Source organism: Gymnodraco acuticeps, unplaced genomic scaffold, assembly GCF_902827175.1.
Source record: "Gymnodraco acuticeps unplaced genomic scaffold, fGymAcu1.1, whole genome shotgun sequence".
Classification (NCBI taxonomy): domain Eukaryota; kingdom Metazoa; phylum Chordata; class Actinopteri; order Perciformes; family Bathydraconidae; genus Gymnodraco; species Gymnodraco acuticeps.
This window is the reverse complement of record NW_022991667.1, coordinates 309,461-335,251: the sequence shown is the minus strand read 5'-3', so window position 1 is coordinate 335,251 and position 25,791 is coordinate 309,461. Positions and strand designations below refer to the sequence as shown.

The 25,791-nt window shown below is 40.6% G+C and overlaps 1 protein-coding gene and 1 long non-coding RNA gene across 2 annotated transcripts in view; both read left to right on the top strand.

Moving 5' to 3' along the window:
* The window catches only part of LOC117534418 (reticulon-4 receptor-like 1), an 80,194-nt gene extending 58,925 nt beyond the window's left edge, over nt 1–21,269 (top strand). The window contains 3 exon segments of the mRNA XM_034198612.1: nt 16,510–16,964; nt 17,789–18,423; nt 18,425–21,269. Of these exon segments, the coding sequence (XP_034054503.1) occupies nt 16,510–16,964; nt 17,789–18,423; nt 18,425–18,689 (1,355 nt within the window). The 3' untranslated portion in view covers nt 18,690–21,269.
* On the top strand, nt 2,141–4,326 carry LOC117534421. The gene is made up of 5 exons (XR_004567197.1): nt 2,141–2,439; nt 3,490–3,534; nt 3,635–3,682; nt 3,898–4,053; nt 4,299–4,326. It is a non-coding gene; the product is annotated as an uncharacterized LOC117534421 (long non-coding RNA).
* Nucleotides 21,270–25,791: the final 4,522 nt, after the last annotated feature.

Below are 25,791 nucleotides of genomic sequence, written 5' to 3'. Positions count from 1 at the left end.
CGAGCAACACGACCACAACCAATCACATGAATCTCCCGCCCCCGACATACAAAGCAAAAAAAACGGGGATTTTATGCGAGCAATATATATATATAAACTCCCCAAACAGGCGAAAACCTACCAGTTTCACCCACTGTCTCTGGCACCTCCCTCCAGCCTGGCTCCTCCGGTTTGTATCCCGGTAAATAGTCTGGTCGTAAAGAACCGGGTGATTTGCTACCGTCATTTCTCGTTTGGAATATGAGGAAATGAACTGTGGTCTGGCTCTCCCTGCTTGCACGCGGTTGAACTGTCAGATTTGCATAAACACGGATCTGATTGGCTATCGCTTCCAGCTCAGCCTCAAAAGTTGAACATTGTTCAACTTTGGAATCCTGAACATCCTGGAAATCCTGGAAATCTTCGCCTCGCCCCCCCAATGCAGTTCGGCGACAAGCGAGGGAAAGTGACGTCATCCCCATTCAAAGTCAATGGGCGGAGACCGCGCTGGAAGCGGTGGACAAATCGCCAAAAGCTGCTGTAGTGAACGGGCCTTATGAAGCTTGAAGCTTTCCAGCAATTGGTTCACAAAAGGTTCATCTCATGATGCTGCTCAATGGGCTTCATTTGAACACAAACCCCATGTTGGTCAAAAGTGTGTAAAAACAGGTAGATTGGACATCTCAACAGTGTGCTCTATCTCATACCGAGTTCCCAATGAGTAAAGCCTTAGAATAACTCTAAACAACGAACATGAAATCATATCTTCATGTTAACAATATTGTTTTTATTCCAGTTGAATGATTGTGATTGAAAAGCCTAAGGAGGGCTGGTAAACATTGCAAAGAGGGATTTGCATTCCTTCATAAACGTAACCATGTTGTAGCCTGAGAAAGGCTAAACCATATCAAAGAATACATTTATTAACTACATTGTCTCATTTAGCTGTAGCTTTTATAAACAACAAAAAATACGTATTGTTCAGTCGTTGAACCAGAGACCCTGCGTTCGTGAGTCAACTGCTTTCCAGCTGAGCCACAGCACACACACTACAGCTCTCTGAAAACACTGGAACATATTTATTCCTGTATTTATTTCTGTATTTATTCATGTTTTTATTCCTACATTTATTTATGCTTGTATCTATTTATACGTTATGGACATGTTCCGACCTCTATATAAGTGAGGGTCTGAGCTCTCTTGATTCCATCGTGTCACCGGGCCCGGGTACAGGAGGGGTAATATGGTTCTTATTATACATCCATGGGTAATATGAGCGTTGTGGTTCAACGGTTCAACCGATCTGAATCGCTTCGTGAAGCAGTCCACGTGGTATCGACAGGCAGCGAGGCTTCGTTTGGTCATCGATGACGTCACTGGCACAAAACGATACAAGCCTCGATACATGCTTTCACAAAAATCTTCGGGGATTACTCGACACACGCTCCGAAGCCTCGGCGCAATACGTAACATCACTAGCGAAAATACACAGGTGAGGGAGTGAGGCGATCAGCCAGGGCCAGGATGTGACACATAATGCCAGTGTGCCGTCTTTTGACTTTTTTGTATCTGTCTTCTATCCTCTCAGATCACCAATAAAACACAGGCAGAGATTTAATGTCAAAGTGAGGACAGAGAACATGAAGCTCAAGAGAAGAGAAGACGGTTGTATTGCAGGAGTGGTTTCAGAGGCTTCTGTGAATGTGTTGAGAAATGATTATGCTGGGACTGAGTCATCACTGGAATCCATTGTACCTGCTGTGAAGGCAAGCTGAAAAGCTGCCATTGAAGCTGCAAACTTTCAAAGCCACTCTTAAATCATACAGGCGAGAGAGATATATTCAGTGGAGTGCAGTGATGCTAATAGGTTCTCAATGTAGTGAGTCCTTGAGACCCACAGGTGAGCATTTTAGTGAAATTAAGGTTATGTTGAGGTTGGATCTAATATAATTCATTTGTTGAAGAAGTATCTGAAAATGTAAAACATGAAATCCCAAATATGATAAGTGTATTTTCAAAACATTTAACTAATGTCAAAAACCTCTCCGGCATGGCTAACTAAGACAGTTTTCAAATGAGGTCATTTGAAAAGAGGTAGGACGCAATCTAATAAGATCAGCTGTTGGCGGTAACTGCAGAAAAATAAATAAGCAGTAAAGTTCACTCAAAAAAACGATTCAAGCCCTTCTTAGACTTGACACATTAATAATTGTTTCACTTTACTTAAATATTTTTATTTAAGAAATAAACCTAAGTATAGTTCATTAGTGTAACACAAATTACATTAATCAATTCACTTATTAAATGTATTTAAGACAGAGCAACTCAAAATGAATTGTTTTCATTTGGGACCGCCCCTTTGCACATCACCTTTGCGCATGCACAAGATCCGTTCTGTCATTTGCCGCCTTTTGTCTAACACTGACGGTGTGAAACTGACGGTGGAAAGTCTATTATTTGGTAAGTATTTGTTTTTTCTAGTAGTTTAGAATGTTCCCTGTTTCCAAGTAGGCCTAATGCCTTTTCATTATATCGACAAGAATATTTGAAACCACCGTGTTATATTTTGCTCCGTTTTTAGTTGGGTCTAAACAGCAAGCTAGCTAGCTTGCTAGATATGGTTAGCATTGAATACTGGATAGTAGAGATCATTAGATTATATTAAATTAGATGTCACGTTATTGTCATTGAACACAGTACACCGAAATTCAGTTTAAATTCAACCAAAAAATGCAAAGAGTAATTCAAGTGCACGAGGTAAAGCTAGCTAGCTGGATAACTGGTTTGTTAGCTAGCTTGCTAGATACGGTTAGCATTGAATACTGGATAATGGAGATCATTAGATTATATTACATTCGATTTAACGTTATTGTCATTGAACACAGTACAACCGAAATTCAGTTTAAATTCAACAAAAAATGCAAAGAGTAATTCAAGTGCACGAGGTAAAGCTAGCTAGCTGGATAACTGGTTTGTTAGCTAGCTTGCTAGATACGGTTAGCATTGAATACTGGATAATGGAGATCATTAGATTATATTACATTCGATTTAACGTTATTGTCATTGAACACAGTACACCGAAATTCAGTTTAAATTCAACCAAAAAATGCAAAGAGTAAGCGCCGCCATTTTCTATCATAAAGCTCAGCAGGTCTGTCCATCTCTCTCCTGGCCTTAGTGCAGGCAGAGGAGGACAGGCGGAGCCACTCGTTTCTGTAGGAGTTCAGTTGAGTTTAGTTTTTTACTGCCAAATATTTAATATAATAATGAGATATATATATATGTGAATCTTGTATGGGTTACCTCACTCACAAGCAGGCACCCAGAGTTGTGCAGAAACGTAGGCCTGCTTTATAAAACATGTCTACTAGACTCTTAATTTTAAAGTGTGATCTGTTATCATTTTTTTTTTGGGTTGTGCAATCTTAGGCAATTATGTGTTGTCTGTGAAAATTCAAATATATAAGCATTTTAATCACACCTCTAATATATTTATGTTGTCTTTTGCAGTTTGATCAGCATTAACAAGCATCTTGGGGCAACCTCTTATTTATGGTAAGTACACGGCTACTTTCACATTACTTGCATAAGCTGATCTGTGACATTGTCAGTTGTTCAGTGTCAATTGCTAATTCTCTTTTTTTCTCTTTTTCAGGTTATGCATGTGGCAGTGCAAACACTGCAGTTTGGAACTAGCTAGCAGGTATTTGTTGTTAAAACATTTCCGGCAGACACATGCACATTTAAGGGGCAGTTGTCGCTATCCATGTCCATATACTGATTGCCCATGTTCGTTTGACACATGGAGTAAACTTTTAAATCACACATACAAAACTCATGCTAAACAGCTAACACCAAAGCCAGTAGAATTAACAAGTAACAATTGGTTGTATTGTGCTTGTTAATAATATTTTTAAGGTGAATGCGGAGTTTTTGAGGATCACAACATCACCACTTCAATCAAAGTTCATGTGGCAGCTGGACCACTTCTCAGACAAGCTCTTGAAGATCTTCAAGACCAAAGGAGGAGTGAAGGGGCACAAAATCAAGGAAGCCCTTGCAATATCAGATTCGGTTAGTATAAATGCAGAGAACCTCGTTTTTCACTGTATTGTTTTTGTCCATGATCATATGAACACATTTAAGAAATTGTCTGCTTTTATAGTGTTTTTAAGGCAATAGCTTATTGTGGAAATGTAGGTGTAAGGAGTCCTGCTTAGGGACACACACGACAGATACAGCCCTCTACGTTGTAAACTACCTGCTCTGTTGCACATGCATTGTGCTTAATTGTCTTTGATTTATCGCCCCTGCTTTAGTTTGAAAACATCCACATCAAGAGGGGGGTACATCCTGCGAAGCATCGCGATCTACCTCAACGAGGATCCAGACTCTTTTTTAAGGAGTATCAGGTATGTTTATCACAATATGTTTTCAATGTATTGGTTAACAGTGTTACCCACAATTATAACCACCATTACTTACATTTATAATAAGAAAATTATATGGCACACAACCCTATCCCTGCTTACATCTAAATATCTTATCACATATCATAAATACATGCAGAAATAAATAAATCTATACATTAATATAGGAATGAATATATGTAAGAATGAATAAATACAGAAATAAAAAAATAATAATAAATAGATACAGAAGTAATTTCATCGGGCAAGTGTTAAAATAAATATAGAAAAAAGTGAATTAATACATTTATACAGATATAAATACATCTATAAATTAACATAGGAATACAATTGATAAATACAAATGTGAATTAAAACATGAATATATCTGGAAATAAATACAAATAATAAATGAATGCTGAAATAAATATTTACATTTATATATAAATACATCTATAAATGAATAAATAAATATGGACATGAATACATATGTAAGAACTTATAAATAATTGAATAAATACATAAATAAAATAATAAATAAATGCTGAAATATATTAATCAATAGATTCATGTTTAAAAAGGTATGTGAATGCAGCAATTACTAAATTGTTAAAGGAATAATTACATAATCACATAAATCAAGGAAATAAATTATTAAAGAATAAATAATCAAATACATATCGAAATAAGTAGGTAAATGCATAATTAACTACAGGAATAACAACAAATTACATTATTAAGTAGGGACGTAAACAAATAATACCTGAATTAATAAATAAGATAACGTTGATAATCAAACAGAACATACAGGAATATATCTTTATAACTTATTTATGCAAACATTTTCTTTCAAGCTTAATTTAGTTCTGTGTTGGAGGTCCTAACCTTCTCTGGTATCACTCGGACATTTTTGTCCAAATTGGTAATTTTTCACATCAGATTTGGCTATAATGATTTTGTGTTTTTTCTAGATACTTTTTGGAATTTCAATTTTTCTAATCGGTCTCGAATACACTGTACAAATTACCCTAATTGTCCATTTAAAAAATGTTCCCACACTTCCCAAAAAGTGTGGGGGAAAAATATTTAAATATAATATTTGTATCATATCATTTTATCATTCAAGTTTTTGAAAGTGGACATTTTTATCCTGAGTGGCCAAATAGGGTAGTACATTTGAGTGATACCAGAGGGTTAGTCTAAAACTGTTTTGATCAATTAGGAGAGCCACATAAGTAAATCTGCTTCTATAAAATGTAGTAATTCAGGTTTTAGTTAACACATATGTTGTATGTTTGTGTCTTTGTTCAGGCCTCTGCCTCTGAAGATGCCAAGAGGGACATGGCAAACACAGTCATGGGCATATACACACTTCAAAGAGATGTGGATGGGCAGCCAGAGGACGTGGGAATTGTCATCGAAGGCAATATAGTCATGGACAACTTGGGCAGCGTGATTGTGGGGTTTGTCATGCTATTGGGACTTATTTATGCCCTGGATTTGAGCTTTCCGGACAACCTCAAACACACCTTCGAGTTCATGCAGAAGGTAGTGATGAATCTGGATGGGCACAAGCTGAATGGTAAAATCGAAAGTCTGAAGATCAAGTTGTTCGATTGAAATGTGAAAAAGAAGTGACTCATGAGTTCATTGTTGTCATTTTATTCACGAGTTTCCTAATCAGAGCAGATTGAGCCGTTATATCAATCATTTGTTCTGTGCTTTTCTGTATTTGTTTCAACACACTGTAACACTATTTCCATATGTTGGTGTTTGCAGTGCACTCTTTATGTTATGTGTTATTGTCCTGTTAGAAGAGCAGTGCATACCCCTGTTATATTGTATTCATTGTATTTGGCAAAGGGAGATTTGTAAGTTAATTATAGGAGTTTCCATTTCTCTGCCATTTTAAAATGGTATTATCTTTCAGAAATGTTTTTTCATCTTTCAGTGTGAATTCATTCATTTTAAAAAGACTGTATTGAATGGAGGATTGTTTTGAATAATGTGAATTTAAAAATAAAAAAAAATAAACCATGTTTTCTATCATGTGTAACACATTTTTATTAAATTATATTTAACCTCATTATTTCATTTTCAATTAATTAAATAGGATTTAGGTGGACTAGCATTATTTAAATTCATAAAGGTAATGTTATCATTTTACTTAAACTCTATTTGAAAAATTTGAGTTGGACTAACTCATTTACATTATACTGCATGGATGCCATTAGTTTGAGTTTGTGCCACATATATTTATTGGATGGAAAACCTGCCAACAATAAAATTGAGTTAATCCAATGAGTTATTTCTTTGAGTGTTGTCTGGTGTTATTAAATGTACAAACACACACCTCTGAATATAATCTGGAGCCTCCTATTATCAGGGAGTAAATAGGGTGCATCCGCTACACAAATCAATGGTGAGTTTACTGCATCCTTTGTTATTTTATTGTGTCAAGAGATGCAGGACGTGTACCTATCATCATCCCGGGGAGTTTATATTATAAAAATAGAAAAACAAGCCCTCGAAAATTGGAGAGCAAACAGGTTCATGATCAAAACCAAAAAGGTAGTTAGGAAATAAACAGAGCAGGAGCCACAGAGGAAATACAGTGCAACAAATTAGATAACAGAAGAAGAGCCGGACGAGATATTTCCAGATGATTCTAACCTTCACAGGAGCCAAACACTATGACAGGTGCGGGAGTTTAACCAGCAACCTTCAGATTAGCCCGCTCCGATGACTGATTGAGGAAGTTTAACCGACATGCTCTTCTCGCTTCATTCATCTCTCTTTAGCTGATGGAGCAGAGCTGTGACGCCGCCTGTTCGCCTGTCATACATCCTTCCTCTCCCTTTCACTGCCCTTCTCATATTTCCTGACGGATGTCTTCCCTCCACTATTTCATTGTCATTCCACCTGAGTGTATTTTCCTCCAGCGCCACAGTGTGAAAAACGTCAAAAAGTTAAAAGCGAGCCGGACAGGGGAAAGTGTAGCACTTTGCTCCACTAATATCGTGCTAATGGTGAGAACGCTTAAAACTGCAGTCAGCTGTAATCCATTAGAAACATTTCAGTGTGACGCTCTGGATTTAGATAGACAGGGTTGATCAGGCAATTTCATTCCAGCACACTACACTGTATATGCAGTCATCTTTTTGTTGCTGGAGGTTTCACATTTGTCAGGTGCTGGATAACTCATTTTGGAACGAAACTGATCGCATCAAGCTCTGACAGTTCTGTAGTCCTTCAAATTATTCTCTATGGGGAGCCTGTTTAATGAGGGACTTGATGCCCATCTCCCCCGCTTGCTTTGGCCAATCAGACTGAAAGATGGCCCATGCCTGCCTGTAAAAGGCCCAGTCGAAGGCACGTGTGCTGCAACAGCGTGTGATCCAACAAAACAGCCCGTTGACGGATGATCTCTTGGACATGTCACTGTGCTGACATCGCTCACTTCACTTGTCATTCTGGAGATTTGGATTTGTAACACTTCATCTTGTTCGCCTTCTGCCTCCTTCCTGCTCTCTTTTCTCCGAGAGCCTCAAAAACAAATAGTGTGGAAACAAGGTGTGGGAGCGCAGACAGTCATCGCCGTGAAAAGCAGTGTTTGTAATTCTTTCACACACAGTGACGTCACGAGCTACCCACAATGCAACGCGCGCCATATATATATATATATAAATACGCCATTTTCCTGGAGGTGCTAATATCCTGGAGGTGCTAATATAAACAGCTAGCTAACGTAGCCAGGCAGAGCGCACTAGGTTTTTTTTCTGAATTAACGACCGAAGAAATCGCTGCATGTCTTCGGATTACATCTCTGGACTTGAGGGGTGTGCTCTAGGTCGTTACCAGCGTAAACTAGAGCTGTGTGGGTTGTCCGATTGCCCTTACTGACTGCCTGCAGATGTATGGAAAAACGACTCTCGAAAGTGGCCTTCGGTCGATTTTGGCAGCATCTACGTCTATCTTCTGGAAACACCAGGTGAATACCCCACTTGTCACAATAATATTATCATGCCAATGCATATAGGTGGTATTTTAGAGTTGACTATATTGATTAAGGCAATAGACTATGATATTCTGGTTGCACCTCGTGTGAAATGGCGGATACCGGAAGTACGGTGTCGCCCTCGGCCCAAAACCCGTATGTGTGTGTGAAAGAATAGAGACAGATGGGAAACTAAACGAACAACAGGGAGGAGAGCGGGGGAGGGTGACAAAGGGTGATTCATACCTGCAGTGTAGAGGAGAGAGCAGGGAATGATGTAGTCACAATAACAGGAACATATATTTTCCTCATGCTGGGGAAATTGGCCTAACAGCTATTAAGAGAAGAGCCCACTCGGACCCCATGCTGCACTTCTCATTGGCCGGTTGGACAGGCTCATTTCTCCTCGCTCTCCACTAAGGGCTTCTGCCAAAAAACGTTCCAGATCCAGTCATCGCAAGACACAGGGGGGCAACCAGCACCTCGACTACATCTGCTGTGGAGAGAGTGTGAGTGCACGCTCATTCACACACTCCACAGATGTTAAAACTGACACTCATACACACCATCTCGGCAGACACAGATGCCTCCTGCCAGATCAGGGTCAGTCAGCTGTAACATCCCTGTGAATTAGCTCCAATGGGGGTGTGTGTGTGTGTGTGTGTGGTGTGTGTGTGTGTGTGTGTGTGTGTGTGTGTGTGTGTGTGTGTGTGTGTGTGTGTGTGTGTGCGTGTGTGTGTGTGTGTGTGTACTTGCAGGACCACATTTCAGCACACACACACACACACACACACACACACACACACACACGTTACTGTCAACTGCAAAAGGTAGTTGGTAGACTAAAGAAAAACAACACACTGCACGTTGCATCTGCATTTATGCTTGAAAACTTGTGTGTTATTGTTTGGAATAGTGTACTTTTTCATCATTTTCAGAGTGCTCATTGTTATCCACGAAATACTTACACACATGTGTTCCCCTACCAAGCAGCACTGAAGTCTTTGTGGAAATGCAGGTCATTATATGGCAGCAAATAGGATCAATCTCCATAGACCCCTATGTTAAAATGCCTAACTTTACGAATGAACAACAAATGTTATAGCTCATTTAAATTACCTTAGCAGTTAAAGTGAAGCACTCTCAGGGGTTTAGCCCCTTTGAGTCACAGGAGGGTGCTGTCTTGGGTCGATGTAACGGTGTTACTGCTAAAATGGCCGAGGCTCCACACTTTGAGCTTCACAATGACTTCTCAGAAACCTATAGGTGACGTCAAAGAAACAACTTTCAGATTTTAGAGATTGTTATGTTACCACGTACCCAAAGTATTCGGTAAGTAGTGTTTATTGTTTTATGAGGACTATAATCACATTATTTATTTTACAAAAAACAAGGTTCACTTTTAATGAGTAGCTCAAGACTCAGATAATATGCCAAGGAATACAAAGTGAGAGAAAAGTGGCACAAATTAGCATTTAATCATCATCAACCTCTTAGTATTTCAGAAATAAGCAGTTAAATGCAGTTCTCGTATTCTTAGACCAAATATTTGCCCCTTCATTTTCGTAATAAACAGTTTTTGAGTTATTTCATGATCAAAATAATGTGTACATTCTGTTTCTGTGCCAAGCAAGGATTGTGTGGGTCTCAGCTTCCTGTGTCCTGGTGTGCCTGAGTGCATTAGGGTTTCATGTCTGAGGAGGAGGTGCCGCACCTCCTCATTGAAGTCAGAACATCGCCCCTGTTTCCCATTGACACATGTCACCCTGTCGGCCTGTGTTTGTCAGCGTGGTTTCAGTGAAGCAGGACGAAACAGAGTGCAGCAGGCAGCACAACTGTACTCTCGCTCACATCTTTCCTCCGCTAATAGGCAGGAGTTAAATAGGGAAAGCTGTGACCTGCATCATCTGATTATTCATGTGCAGAGTGTGTGTATATGGGAGGGAGGGGTGGGCAAAGTTTTTCTGAGTATAATTAGTGCTTGATTAGTGTTGAGATAAGCTCAGCCTTTCAAATGACCCAATTACTGCATGCAAAGAGGGTAGAGGTTATTTTTGCATTTTCTCTCTTGGTCGCTCAACAGTGTGTGCATCTGCCTCCGCCCTTAACATTTATTTTTACTGGGCCAGTATGTTGAGTGCTGAACAGATGTCGGAAAGCTGGACTGCAAAAGAGAACAAGACCAGGCGGCAATAATAGACTAAACAGGGCTGGTGCTAATTGTGCGATTCCTAGATACCTTTAAAAAAAAAAAAAAACAGCTTTTTAAACAAGTCCGCTCAGATTTGGGTGCACTGGGACCACTTAGGGTGCTTCGTGATAATGAACATCGACTTTTCTTTCAACTTTTACCACTTTGCTTCACTGCTGCTTAAAAGCTGACACCGCTGTGATGGGGATACTGAGGTTAAAGAGTCTGCAGTGTCCTATTATTATACACAGAAAAAAAGACTATAGGTGCATGTGCACTAATGACAAGATTACATTTAAAAGACTATTAATGAATTGGGATGAATATATTCTTATTGGGGCTTTCGTATTCTGTCTTGATTGCATCTTTACCCCAACTTTAAAGATGTTACCCATACTCGGCCTGGGAGTTTTCTGTCAGCTTGATTTGATTTGTTCTAGTTTTTGGGTCGTAAAAGTAGGGCTTTAAATAAAAGAAACTTACAAGGCTACAAAATAGTAATTCCTTGGCCACAGAGGATCAATGGTGCGGAGCCGGCAATATTGACCTGATTTGTCTGCAATATGAAGATGGATGTAATGGTTATGTACTATATTACATGAGAGGGAAGGATTATATAGTGCACAGATATTTCAGCTGTGTCTTTCAGGCAATGACGCCGTTTAAATCTCTCATTAACTCAGCCAGAGATTTATCACCATTTCAATGAGCAACGCTAAATGATCTTTGGGATTATGCTAAGCTAAATCAACCACCAACAAGAGAGCAGCCGCATCTATATGGGGTGTCTGAGCTAGCCGTCGTCCCTCTCAAACCCCTTCTCTCTTCCTCCTCATTTTTGTAAAATTCCACTTTTGTGTTTTCTCCTGTCTTACTCAGTTTTTCACCAGCTTTTTTGTGGTTTAATCCTTCCACTGCTGTTTAATTTGTTTTGATTATCTGTCTCTGTATGTGGGTGTGTGCGCCTGCGGCCTGCGTGCATGTGTGTGCGCACCTGGGTGCACAAGAGAGTGTTTCAGTGTGACTGTGAGTTTTTCTGCAAGTTGAGTATTCATTTGTGTCAATCAGTTTGCGATTGTTTATCTGACTCGCGTCACAGAAGGTCATAGAATTAGTTAGCGATTCGTTAGAAGTCACAGTTGTGTTCTGTGCAGACAGACATTTCCACAGCAAACTATATAATGGTCTACGCTTCGTAGTAGATCCCTGTCACCCCCATCTTCCTCTTTTAGCTCAGTCTCACTCGCTGCGCTCACTTCCTCCCACAACGCCATGCTGTGCCTCTCTTGCCTAGTCTTGGCTTTCATGTTTTAGGAGCTCCTCATTCCCTTTAAGTAAGATATTGCCCATTCCTCCCCTCTCTGGATCCCATCCTCTCCTTTTCCCTCCCCCTCTCACATTCCCTGCTCTGTTACCTTCTCCCTGTGTTTGCCAGAATGAGTGGCAGGTGTCTCCCCCAGATGCCAAGTTGCAGTTGAGGCAATTCGGTGATGATGGCATGACAAGCAGAATGTGTGTGTGCTTAAGTGGGGTTTATTTTTATTTTCTCCGTGTATGTGTGCGTTTGTGTTCACTTTACGACTGGTGTGGAGTGATAAGAGAAAGACAGAGGAGGGAGATGGCTATTGTAATTGAACCCTGGCTGTGCTTGATGAAGCTTTCGACAAATATCTAACCAAGAGGCTAAGATTATAATTCAGACAAACAACCAGCAGGGAACAAATGCAGAGGCAGAGAGAGAAGGAGAAAATGAGAGGGAGAGTTGTGATTAAAAAGGCATCACTTGCTGAAATGGACAATTACTGGTATAAGGTAGAAGCTGCGTTTGTATACCAGCCCCGGAGGACAAAAGGACATCGACAGCAGAATAATTATGATCCAATCAAGCTGGAATACGACCTGCGAACCACCTTCGTCTGTGTGGCGTAAAAGACAGTATCACTTTCTAAATTAAATATTACGTAACATGCCATGAAGTGGGTTGGATACATTTAGGTGACACCCCTACAGTCTCCATACAGGAAATATTTTTCACGCTTTTGTATAAGGTATTATAAACTAAAAGTATTCTGCTGATGTGTTTTTCATATAGGATAACATTTGGGAGGACCAATATTGCTATTAAATTTGTATTTCGCTCAAAAAGTCAAAGCTTTAACCCAGCTTTCTAACATTAGCACCGATTCCCAGCAGACTTTTCACTTGTAACAGCAAAATGTAACAGCTAACAGGTTTGAATCTTAATATCACATGTAGTGATATTATGTAACTGCAACATGACTGAGTTTACTGTGAATGTCTGGGGTTATTGTTCAGGTATCTCATATAAATATGAGCTTAGACAGTATTTATTTGTGTTTGATCGCTGCCTTTTTCGCTCTTCCCCTGTTTGAGTAATCACATTTGCAAATGATTTAGCACCTTAGACAATTCAGCTGCAGCCCACATACTTCTCTTAATCTTTGTTCTGAGAGCCATGCCTGACAAAATCCTGTAAAATATTTCAATCTTAAGAAGGTATTAGGTATCCAATGAGCTTTGAAATATTACTCCCCTTCACCAGAGATTCACGGCAGGCACAAATCACTTTTATAGCAACTCCTGATTCATTTCCCTATTTACCGGAGTACTCGGGGAAATGCGTTATGAAGAACTACGGGTGATTTTTATGTAACCTACAGGTCTACATTTTGGCTTAACGCCAGCTTAACGCCTCAAGCTAATTGCTGATCTGCAATTAGTTGTCTATTCAAGTATTGCAGACTGCGCCAGTGCAGCAGGGCTGAAATCAGATTTCAGCACAGAATCGGAGATGGTTCCTAACTGTTATAGAGAGAAATACAATATATACACTTCCTTTTTGCTACTTATAATATTCACACCATGAACTTTAAACCTAATTTCTCGTTTTCCGCCTTGCTATCAAAAGCAGACCTCCATGTCAATCCAGATGATTTCCTTTTAACCAGGCAATAGATGAATACAATGTTTGAGTGACTGGATGATGGTGGGAGATTTGCTGCCCCCATGTCATCCATATGGCAGTCAGTACAATTCTGTCATCACTTCCATCTAAACACCCACATCTGTGCATACTCTGAATAGTTGTGCGTGTTTACATTTCAACCCTTTTGATGGAAATGTAAACACGCACAACTATTCAGAGTACCCACTATAATGCACTATGGAAAGCAAAACAAAAAAATTGAGGATATAATTGCAGAAAATCAAATAGGCAATGCGGAGGGAGAAGAAAGTCAGATAAAAAGCAATGATGATGAAAATAATAATAAAGAAAAGAATGAGAGACTGCAGGGGTAAACAAAAGGCAACGGCAAAGCAATTGGAAATGCAAACTAACGCTGGAAGCACTATTAGATGTATGTGTCAGCCAGACTGAAGACAATTTGAATGTACAAAAAGATAATGGGGCCAGTGGGGACACCCCCTTGGTGCGTTTACTAAATGTAAACTTACACTAACAGCTGAGAAAATCTAAATTGTACTTTGTAAAGCAGTTGAGGCTTAAGCAAAGAAAATTGCATAAGTCTAATCTATGAAACCCTAGTGTAAGTCAAGCTTATATTCTATGTACAATATATGCACGAGTGGTGAATGTCACAATTTTGACCATAAAATCTAAAAGCTCAATATAATAAAAATGGAGACAAAAGGTTAATACAAGATACTTTAAGAAATAGACTTCAGTCGAGAGCCAAAAAGTGATTCTCAGTTAGGAACAAACATGTCAACACACTCACATGCAGAGAAGCAAACAGCAGCCTTTTAGCTAATTAACGGATACATTAGGCGGGGCTGAGCAGCACAGGAAGATAGAGATGTGGAGGAAGGAGGCAGAGGAGCATGAAGCAAAAGGGCAACAAAGATGGCTCAGATAAAGCAGAGGAGTAGAGAAGGGGCAGGAAAGAAATGGAGATACAAATTATTTGGATTACCCGAGGCACTGATTACATGTTGTACAGTATGTTACAGCTTATAACCATTAGACCAATCAAAGCTGGGAGAAGAATCAGTGTGAAACAGATAACAGTTAAAGAGGAGGGAGTGAGACACGAGCGCATATACAATAATACACGTAAAAGAGCCCTTCAGCATAAGCATCAATAATAAATGTGAATGTATCGGGGTTTAATGTTTATTATTCAACCTTCCTCCAACCACACAGTAGATAAGAGGTGTTTCTGAATCAGATATCACACAAAAGATTAACAAAAATGATATTATCGCAATAGTAAAAAAGTTAAATTCATCTTTAACTTTGTTTATTGTAGGTTTGTGTATTATTTGATCAATGTATGCAAGTGTAGAAGGTGGACAGAAAGTCTGCAACCATAGCTGTACAAAAGGAACACATACTTTAATAGATATTTAAAAAGGCAAACGGATAAACACAAATCCACCTTACAGTACATCTACCGATTACCAAGTCTAATATAATTAAAGGTTGCAATCAAGATTTCAATAAGTGATAAGAAAATGATGTATTGTTTTAGTCACACGTCATAAAAAAAGTTGTTTCATAAAATGATAAGTGATAATGATTAAATAGTAAAAACATGCTAAAATCCACAAATAATTAAGTACTTGCTGCTAAACCATCCATATTTATAAATGTTAAATATTCATCCATTCATGAAGTATTTACGAAGAGTGCACTATTGATTTGCTGTTGGTACAACAGGACAGAAGATGGTTAATCACGACGGCAGCTGTGTTTTTGATGAAAAGGTCAGCCTTGACAAACAACAGACACTGCTCTCATAATATGTTCCAGATAAATGCCACACACACAAGGAGACAAACACATACGCACCGGTGTGTACGTGGCTGCACAAATGTACAGAGCCATACAGACACAAGTGGACTACACCGGTAATACTGCTCCGTCCTCTGCTGACATTTCAGAACATGTTGTTCTTTACAGAGCGGAGCAGCGGTTTCCTACACAAACTGACATCTGTCCATCACATCTGTCCCTGCCACTTACACAACCACACGAGGCTGTACACAGCACATGATGTTCATATTGAATCGTCACTCTCTCCGTCTGGAAGTTGCTCCCTGGATCAGCATGCCTCCACCCTCTATTGTTTTTTTTACCCCTCTGGCCATATAATACATCAAACACTGGAGTGATCCAACGCGGGGGGAAAACAATCTAATAAAAGATACAAGTGAGACGAGAGGGATCAAAAAACTAAAAGTAATATCCACTTCACAGGCATGCTGCAGATGATTCCCGCCTCATCCTGCACCTCCCTCTCTCACTTCCCCTTATTGTGGGAATGTATTACAGGTGAGATGCGTGTTCACTCGTAAGCAGGAGAAACATCGATTTTCTGTCGCCTTTAGAGGATAACCAAAGGATATAACACTGTGTAGCGGTAGCTAGGATGCTGTCGATGAGGGTGTGTGCGTGTGTGTGTTCATCAAGATTGGTCCAAGGAACTCATGAATACAAATGTGACAATCATACTCCCGCACAGTTGAAACAAAAACAAAGACCCACACACACTCTGCTCCTTTGTTGTTTTGAGTGATTCTACAAATCTGTGTGTGGTGTTGAAGGTATTTGGGATTTCCAAGGTTTTTGTAAAACATCATGGTGGTCTTTATTTGAGTTGAGATGAAGATAAAGCCAAGGATAGGCAAGGTTAAGGTACAGAGTAAACAGTAAGAAAAATTGAGTCATAAAACAATACCTGAATGTGTGTGTGTGTCTGTGTGAGATTTTTGTCATCGTTGTAATTTGTCTTCACTGAACCATGCCTATTGTTGTCCTTGTAAACTGAGAGCAATGAGTGTTTCATTTAAGATGTGTCTGATAACAGGAGCTCTGCTGTATGAATTCAATTAACTCTGCTTGTCCTTCTCTCATGCTCTCTTCCCCTTCATCTCTTTGCTTCTCTCAGGTTATGGCGGGGTGGAGTTACTGTTGGTGCTGTGTGGCCTGGATCTCTCTCTGCCTTGCCCTCGTCACTGCATCTGCTACACCTCACCTAGCACAGTCTCCTGCCAGGCCCACAACTTCTATGCTGTGCCTGAGGGCATCCCGGCCCAGAGCGAGCGAGTCTTCCTGCAAAATAACAAGATCCAGCGGCTGCTTCGCGGCCACTTCTCGCCCACCACCACCATGTTGTGGCTTTACTCCAACAACATCTCCTACATACAACCCTCCACCTTCCACGGCTTCGACCGCCTGGAGGAGGTGGACCTGGGGGACAACCGGCACCTGCAGGCTGTGGCCTCGGACACCTTCCTGGGCCTGGGCCGGCTCCACGCCCTGCACCTGTACCACTGCGGCCTGATCACGCTGCCTCCAGGGATCTTTGCAGGCCTCACTAATCTCCAATATCTCTACCTACAGGTACACGGATAACAGCCTCATTTTATCTCTACTGTACATTGCATCTGCCACCGCAAGCGCATTATGGTTTAATCCGTCCATCAGCCTGGCACTTAATGCCTTTTCTGATTACATTTATTTTAATTGGACACAGAACGCAGCCCTCGTACTAAAGTAACCCCACAGGATAGCTTTTGTGATCAACCACTGTTAGAAAACAATACATAAATTAAAATAGACATTTTGAAATGATTTTCTTTACATGGTGTTGAGGATAAAAGTTTGCATTATACAGATATACTTAAGGATCTCATATCCATATAGCTAATGGTTATATAAATTGACACTGACGCTCAGTGGGGTTAAGGTTAAGGTTACGGCTTAAACGGCATCATCCCTACAGTATATCATCTACTGTATTACCACTTGTCAGATTTACAGAAAACCATAGATAGTGGTGATGGAAACATCAACCATGATTATTGGCAACTGACCCAATTCCTCAGAATCCTTGACAGGAACCCTTCCTGACCCCTCATACACAGTTTTATTTAGCTACAAGCCTACTGTATAAAACACATACAGATCATCAACTATGCGACCGTTCTGCATACAATTAAAATAAAAGGTTTTTAATCCTATGCCTAGTCCAGCTGTTTCCAGCGCACACTGTACAAGGGCATTCTACTGCGGAAATGAGTGAAAGTGATCATAACGTTTTTTAAATAACACATCACAAGACAGCAAATTAATGTAAACATGAAATAATCAAAGTGATGTTCACTGCACTGCGCCCCTTTTAAGCCTTTGTTTTTAACTTGTATTCTTCCCCTACATCCTTGCAGGACAACCAGCTGGAGTTCCTGGAGGACGATCTGTTCATCGACCTCCTGAACCTCAGCCATCTCTTCCTGCATGGCAATAAACTGTGGAGCCTTCGTCAGAACACTTTCCGTGGTCTGGGGGTTTTAGACCGCCTGCTTCTCCACCAGAACCGAATCCAGTGGGTCGACCGCCAGGCTTTCCATGACCTGCGGCACCTCACCACCCTCTACCTGTTCAACAACTCTCTGACCGAGCTCTCCGGATCCAGCCTGACTCTCCTGCCGGAGCTGGAGTACCTTCGACTCAACGACAACCCCTGGGAGTGTGACTGCAAGGCGCTGTCACTCTGGGATTGGCTGCGGAGGTTCAGAGGCTCCACCTCCTCTCTGATGTGCGTTTCACCACCAGAGCTGGTGGACAAGGACCTGAAAACGCTGAAGAAAGAGGAGCTGCCCAGTTGCCCGTCCACCGAGGGTCATGCACAGGGTGGGCCGGGCAGAGATATGGAGAACGGAGACTCTTTGAACCACCTGAATCGCCACAGAAACCATCACAACCCCCACCAGCGGCCGTACCTGCCCCATGGGGATCAGTACAGCTTACCAACCCCCTCTCCACTGCCGCGCCCACCTAAGGGAAGCCGCAGAAACTGTACCCCGCCGGGGCCGCAAGGCAAAAGGGGGGCTCAATGAGGTGCAGGTACTACGGGAGGCGGGTGAGAAAGACTATACTCCAGACGATGGTAAATATGACCTGTCTGGAAATGGAAGGAGGAAGAACAAGTGCATCCCCAGAACTTCCATCGGCCCACCAAGTGGGGTCATGAGAGCCAATAATAAAGCAGGGTCACACTTTGCAGATTACATTTTCTGTTTACCATCAGCTCTGTTGCTGTCACTCATCCCCGTCATCCTACGCTGAGACAGGAAATGGACACTTTAGTGCTGGTGATGCAGAGTTGTGATTCATTCTCCTGAACCACCCTGCCCTGGCTCTTTAACTGAGGCATGTGTGCATTACTGTGTGTGTACATAACATAATCAAATATCTACTGTCGAAGTATCCCTGTGGTATTTAGGCAGTCATCTTTACAAGTCATAATCAAAACATGGAAGTCAGGGAAAGCAATTCAGCCCATTTCTTTGATGATGTCACCAAGAGAAACATCAGGAAAACTTTACATTTGTCTCTGTGGCATTAATGGCTTTACTGAATTCATAAACTTATGAAAACTGTACAGATGCATTAGATAACAAGCCAATGATTAATTCAAGTAACAGCGAGAAGAACGCACAATAAGGATCAGAACAGTTCACGGCTCAGTCTCTGTTTAGCCCTCTTGACACAAAATGCACCCTCCGTCTCTCACTCAGACAAAGACAGTCATTAATAACTGTCACACTGCTCACTCAACAGCACCTTCAGATCCAGAAACGAAATGCTACAGATACAAGTGGCATTGCATTAATAAATACATTCACGAAATATCTCATAAAAAGGGTTTTATTTGCATGTCTCACAGAAAGGTGAACCTGAAACATATTGACGCACAAATGTATCCTTGCCTATTTGTCTGAACTAACACTGGAGCTGTGAACAGTCTATTTAACTGATATTTCTTCAATCTAGTCCTATTTGTTGATCATCCAACCCATGAACTTAAAAGCCATTCAGAACCAACATTTCATTATAAGAGCCAAGCCATCAAAGTCAGTGTAAATGAGTGAATGAGTCTGTGTCACTGTTTGTACGAGTGTGTCTACTAAGAAAAAAGACAATTCTAAAGCCATGCGGGTAGAACGACACTAGATAAGAGTGCCTAATTAGAGCCAGTGGCCAACGTGGACCAACCATGGAGGTAGAGGATGGCTTTGTTCACTCTTCGACCTAACGGCAATGAAACATGATGCTTCAACGAGCCATGGAGGCCAAGGAAAATCTGAAGACAGGGCCTGGCTCACAACAAATGATGTAATTTCCTCTGTAATTCTGTGGAGAGTTATTGGTAAACAATATATATATTTGAAGCAGTGATGATTCAATCCAAATGAACACAGGAGGATTTTGATTGCTAGAGAAAAAGCCATCAGGAAGGAGTTACTGATGATCAACACAATATCTCCTGCAATGGTCTAAACAACTGCTTTTACTGGAAAACAAAAGCAGTTGATAATCTGTGAAGTTCCCACAGTGCAAAGGGACAGACACACCTCTACTGCATTCCCTGGTCTTGTCCTTGTGATGTGTTCAGGGTGCTCCAAAACAGACGGACTTGAGGATCTGTAAACCCTGATTGGAGAGTTGGATATTTATGCTGCTACGTCCGGCAAAGTGGGAACTTTCTGTGTCTTGGGATTCTTCTTCAGGAAATAACAAAATAACAAGGACAGAGAGGACTATGGGACATGGAGCGGTTCAAGCACACAAACAAACCTAACAAAGCCCGGTCACCTTCACGGCCTGCCTGTCACACACATCTAACCCTTATCAGTCCGGGGCTTTCAAATCCCACAGCAGAGCACCACAGGTTTGACTTTAGACCTCTAGAACTACTTCAGAGTCACTCACCCAAAGTCTCAAATGCACAACTCCATTGAGGTCAACCTGTACAGAAACACACGGGCCTCCGGGTATACTTAACTAGCCAGTCATGCTAAAAGTCTCTATTTCCTTTAGCATTGAAATGTTCTATTTTAAGAAGGATGCCTGTATGCAAAGATTGACCTAGCTATAAAAAGCTAAAATCATGACATGCTGACAAAAAGCACAAGAAATGAATAGTGTGGTTTTGTGGGCAACGTTAAAGTGTTTGGATAGGGATCAGAGAGCAGGGGCCACATCATCATGCTTGTGTGTTTCCTGCTGAGCCCTGCCTTTTCATGTCTATCTATCTAGATGTTGGGGACAGACAGAGGCCTGTCAGTGTCACTGGTGTCATTCCCCTGACATGTAGGATTAGAGACCCCCTTCTGGTAAACTTGTTTGTGCTGCTGTGAACCCAGAGGTGATGTAAATTGTGTCTGTTTATTCCTGTGAGGATTTTCTTTGTAAAAAAAAAAGAAAGAAAGTACAACAAAAAAAAGAAAAAAGAAAGAGAGAAATTCTCTGTTTTGTCTCAGTACTTCCCTAAAAAATAAACAGGGAGCCAGGGGGCTGGGACTTTTTTTATTTAATACGATTATTATCATATATGTTTTTCAGTTCTGTTTTATTCTGCTGACTCATTCAAGATAAACGGTAAGCTGCACTGTCCCTTTCCTGCGCCTCCTCTTTCTTTTCTCCTGTTCACCCCTCTCTTTTCTCCCTTGCTCATCCTCTCCTCCTACCTCTCTCCCATATGCTTTTTTCTTCCACCCTCATTGCTCCCTCCTTCCCCCACTCCTCCTTATTCTTCCTCTCCTTTCTTCCTTTGTGCAACCCAAATGTTTTGTATGTGGTTATCAAACAATGCCAGACTCAAAAGCCGTTTATAAATAACATTAAACAGAAAGTGTCCTCAAATGGCTGATGTGGTGTTTTTTGTTCACCTTCTTTTGTAAGTGCATATGCACATCTGTGTGCGCATGCGTGCGTGAATGTGTCTAATAGACACACCTTCAAAACGAGCCCTGAGGCTGAATGATAAGGCAATGAAAAGGAAAGAGAAATAGACATACTTTATTGTCATTTCAACAAGACACAGAGTGTACTATTAAAATGAAATTTCGTTTTACTGGCTTACAGGAACAGGACAATATAAAAACTTGCTAAAATTGCACATATAAATAAATAATAGTGACGTGGTGCTGATAAAATTAAAGATAAAGTGTGAAATGGTTAGAAAGTTAAAAAAAAAAGGTAATGGAATAAGTATGCACATTCATCTACTGCAGGGAGAGAAACACAGCCACATTTAACCATCATGCCCTAGTTTCACTCATACATTCAGCAGCCTCGCATAAAATATGCATCAGAATGACTGTAAGCACAAGCACACACACAACCTCACAAATACACACATCTGTCGAGCAGCATTAGCACAGGGTGAGGATTTGAGGGAGGTGTCTTCTGTCAGGTCAAGGTGAGGTCAAATGGAGCGCTGGCACATCTACCTTTTGCTCACATTTTGGGTTTGCCCGCGGCACTGTATAGTTCTACGTCTGTGTGTGTTTGTGTATTATATGTGCGTGTCCACCGAGGATGCCCACTGTCACGGCAGATCCAACCTGACAGCCGGCCAGGGCATGGGAGGTGTGCCTCTGAGAGACAGTATCACTGCTCCGTTTGTAAAACAAAGCTGACAATTGGGAGAGAGAGGGAGATAAAAGCACAAGGATTTAAAGGCAGAGGGGTGGAGATATCTGCGGAAGAAATCCATGAAGTAGTTATCAGCACCAAACAGACCAGCAGCCAGGGGAGAGGAAACAGGAATAATATGGGTCGCTGCAGCATCAGCGCTGACTTGTGTTCAGTCAATAACTACATATGTCCCAAACTAAGCCTGGATCACACGTGTGTTCACCCATGCAGAAACTCTACATGTGATGAGGAGCAGCGGCTGTAACGGAGTACCGAGTCCATTTCATAGAGTTCAGGGAGAATATGAAATATGGATCCGTTTCTAAAATAGAAGCAACATGGGTAAAGGAACATTAATTATGGAGGAACTACTAAATATATCATGTGTATGTAAGAACAATAAAGAATGGCCGGTGAGGTTTTCAAGTAATGGAAAGAGGGTCGAAACTAATATTGATAAAAAGGAGGATGAAAGAAATAATAAAACGTTTAAATAGAAAGCAACAATAAAGATACAAAAATAAAAGGTAAAGATGGAGGAAAGGAAGAAGAGGGGCAAAGTGATAAAATAACAAATATTGCAGAAAGTATAGTAGAAGAGTGAAAGCTATGAAGAAAGACAAAGAGGATATGATAATAAGTGAGAATGGGTGAAAGTATGAGGGAAGAAACAAGGAAGAAAACAATTATGGAAAGCAAGAAACTCTAGATGGGAAAGAGGTACAGTAGGAAGCTAAATAAAATAAAATCAATAGATATGCTCTTAAGGACGATAAGAGGAATGTGAGAAGTATTTTAGGATATAAAACAAAGTAGTAAGGAAGGAGAGAATGTATCCATAGACACATGTATACAGGCTCCATGATCAAACAGAAGAACAGCTCATCCACTAGTTCAGTCCCTAAGCTGAGGATCTGAAATAGCCGCATGTGAATATTTATATATGCCTATGTTCCCTTCCAAAGGCAAAGAGGCCAAGCAAAATTGATTTCTCTGTGTGAATCCCCGAAGAGTTGAGACTCAGCAATAGAAGAGCAGAAGAGAGCCAGGGAGAGTGAAAAGAAAGAAATAAAACAGTGCTAGAAAGGACAGTGGGAGACTTGAAATGAGAAACACCTTCAATGAATTGCAAATGTATGATGTTTCCACTAAACTGATGCATACAACATTTGTCCTGTACTCACTCGCTCTCAGAAGCCAATGTTCCCTCTACTTGATTTTCGTTACCGACGCCATCCAAGCGCATGGCATCCCATCATGCACCAGCTCACATGCCTTACAGTACCTTTCTGTAAGCACCATTTAACAGCAGCCGTCTTTTCAGTACCATAACTCCGTCTGGCTTCATTACACACATTACAGCCGGATATCTGATTCTAATTAGGAAGAAGGTCAAACTGTGGGGCTGTAATGGAGGAAAGCGGACTCACAGCCATGAACCCACAGGCCTAAATCCTGTTAGATAAGAAACATCTAACAGCCTTTCTGCTCAAATCAAAACTCATCACAATCAATCGCACTTTTACATTTAATTGCGTCTCATTTTACTATTTGTAGCCTGCACCTGCCATTCTGTGAAGTTCCATTATTCAATACATCTTCATCTTCTTAAAACGGGTATCAAAAGTTAATGTGCACTTGAACAGTCAGCCACAGTGAAATACATTTTCAACCTTTCAGCAGCATAATCTGACACAAGGAAGTCATAGAAATTACATTCAAGTACACGGCTTTATCGTCTGTTGTGTCGGCAATGCTGAATCAAAACGTGTCCGTGTGTTTTCATCAGTTTTAGAGTCTTGCTGCAGCTTTATTGAATGTTTCATCATCCTGGATGTGTTAAATAAGAGAAGTGTCTGCATCTTCACCGCAACACGGCCCCCTCGGCTGTGTCAGATACAATATTTGTGTTGCTAACTAAACTTCTGCTCTGTTCCCTTGTCAAAAAAAACAGATCGAACAAATCAATCGAGACACATAAATGACACTCGTTACCATGATGGTTCCCACCAGGATTACATATCATTTATTGTGTTTTTTTTTTATCATACTGTGAACGAAAGTATGCTACTTAGCTTATTGAGAACAATTTTTGGTGACCTGATGGTGGCAATATAGAAAAATTCAGTGGGAGGTCACCAAAGTCATTGAAACTCATCTCCTGGGGACCATGAATGCCTGTAAAAAAATTCATATTAATAAAATGTAGTAGTTTTGGAAAGTGGTGGAACAACCAACAGGCATGAAATCCCTCGAGCCACAGCGTTAGAACTGCTAAAATGTGTCATCGGTGGTCAATGGTTGTAAATTGTGTGAGGAAATGTTTGACTTGAACACCTTTGGCTGCACATGAATATGCCGTTATATCTCACAGCTCTGCCGGTCGTCCCCCGCAGGCTGCCTGCGGGGGACGACCTTCATGCGACTCTGCTGCCTCATCACCAGGGTGTTTTCAGTATTTTTCGTGGGAAACTCTACAGAAAATGCTCAACTGTCCTTCATTAAAAAGCACCAAGATCCTAAATCAGGTCAGACACAAGTCAAGCAGCAATGTCCACTGACCTGTGTAGACCGCTCACTTTGAGACCAAGGTGCAAACAGGAAAGCATCAGCACGCCAAGAATCACCACAGTCTGAGTGCTCTTCAGTCTGACGCCGGTTACTTTAAGCTCCTCCCACTCAAAACTGTCCCTGAGGGATATGAAAATACTTTATTTTTTCCTACTTTTTCTCAGAAAGAGAAAAAACAGTCTGGAACATCACCCAGAGCTTCTGCACTAATGGGATCCTATCTATTATTTCTCAGTGCTGTGCTGTGCTGGATTCCTCGAGGAGACAGCGTCTGACTTTCAGTCCTCTACCTGTCAAAGATGCTGTCATGACTTAATTCCTACACCATAAAACTTTCTATATGATTAATTATTTGCAGCTTTTTTTTTACTGTAGCAGTGAGTAATTTTCCTTTCAATTTTGAGATAGTTACGTTCAGTTTTGTGGGATTGTTAATTTTCCCCTGTTTGCTGAGGGTGATTTTCTTTCTTTCGTCTTGTTATTCAGTTTGATGGTAATTAAAAGGCTTGATTGGCTAAACAGCAAAACTATACAGCAACTCTAAAAAGTAGAAAGTGTAAATATAATATAAGCATTTACTGCATGAATTGAAATGTTTTCAACTTCCTCATTAAGGCTCCAATTGGATTTGCTCTGAAACTGCAACATCAGTCATGTCATGTCAAATAGAAGTTTTGTGTTTGTTTGTTTATTTACTTTGAGGTTAATTTTGTGGCAAGCTAGATAAATCATAATTTCATAATATGCATCAATATACTTGATTGAACTTTCCATTTTAAACTGGTTCTGAACACATAAAAGTATACAGACATAAACACATGGGTTTCGCAAACACAGCACACATATAGTCAGACAATTCACACAGACTTGATTGGTGTGAATATAGAAGATGAAGAGTAGATATTTGACGTCTTTACTGTGATCTCATATTTTCCACAAGCACACATCACGCTCAGCTCAGCAGAGATCACACAGTGATGATAAACTTCCTTGATAACCACATTAGATACAGAGCCAATATATTATTTAGATATATGGATGCCGTGTGGTTATTCCCCTACAGAGTAACTCCAACCAATGCAGGGAAAATACTAATTAGTGCACTGATATGGACTGATCTAAAACCAGAGGTCAACCTGATTTGCAGAAGCAAGTTAAAACACATCACCTGCAC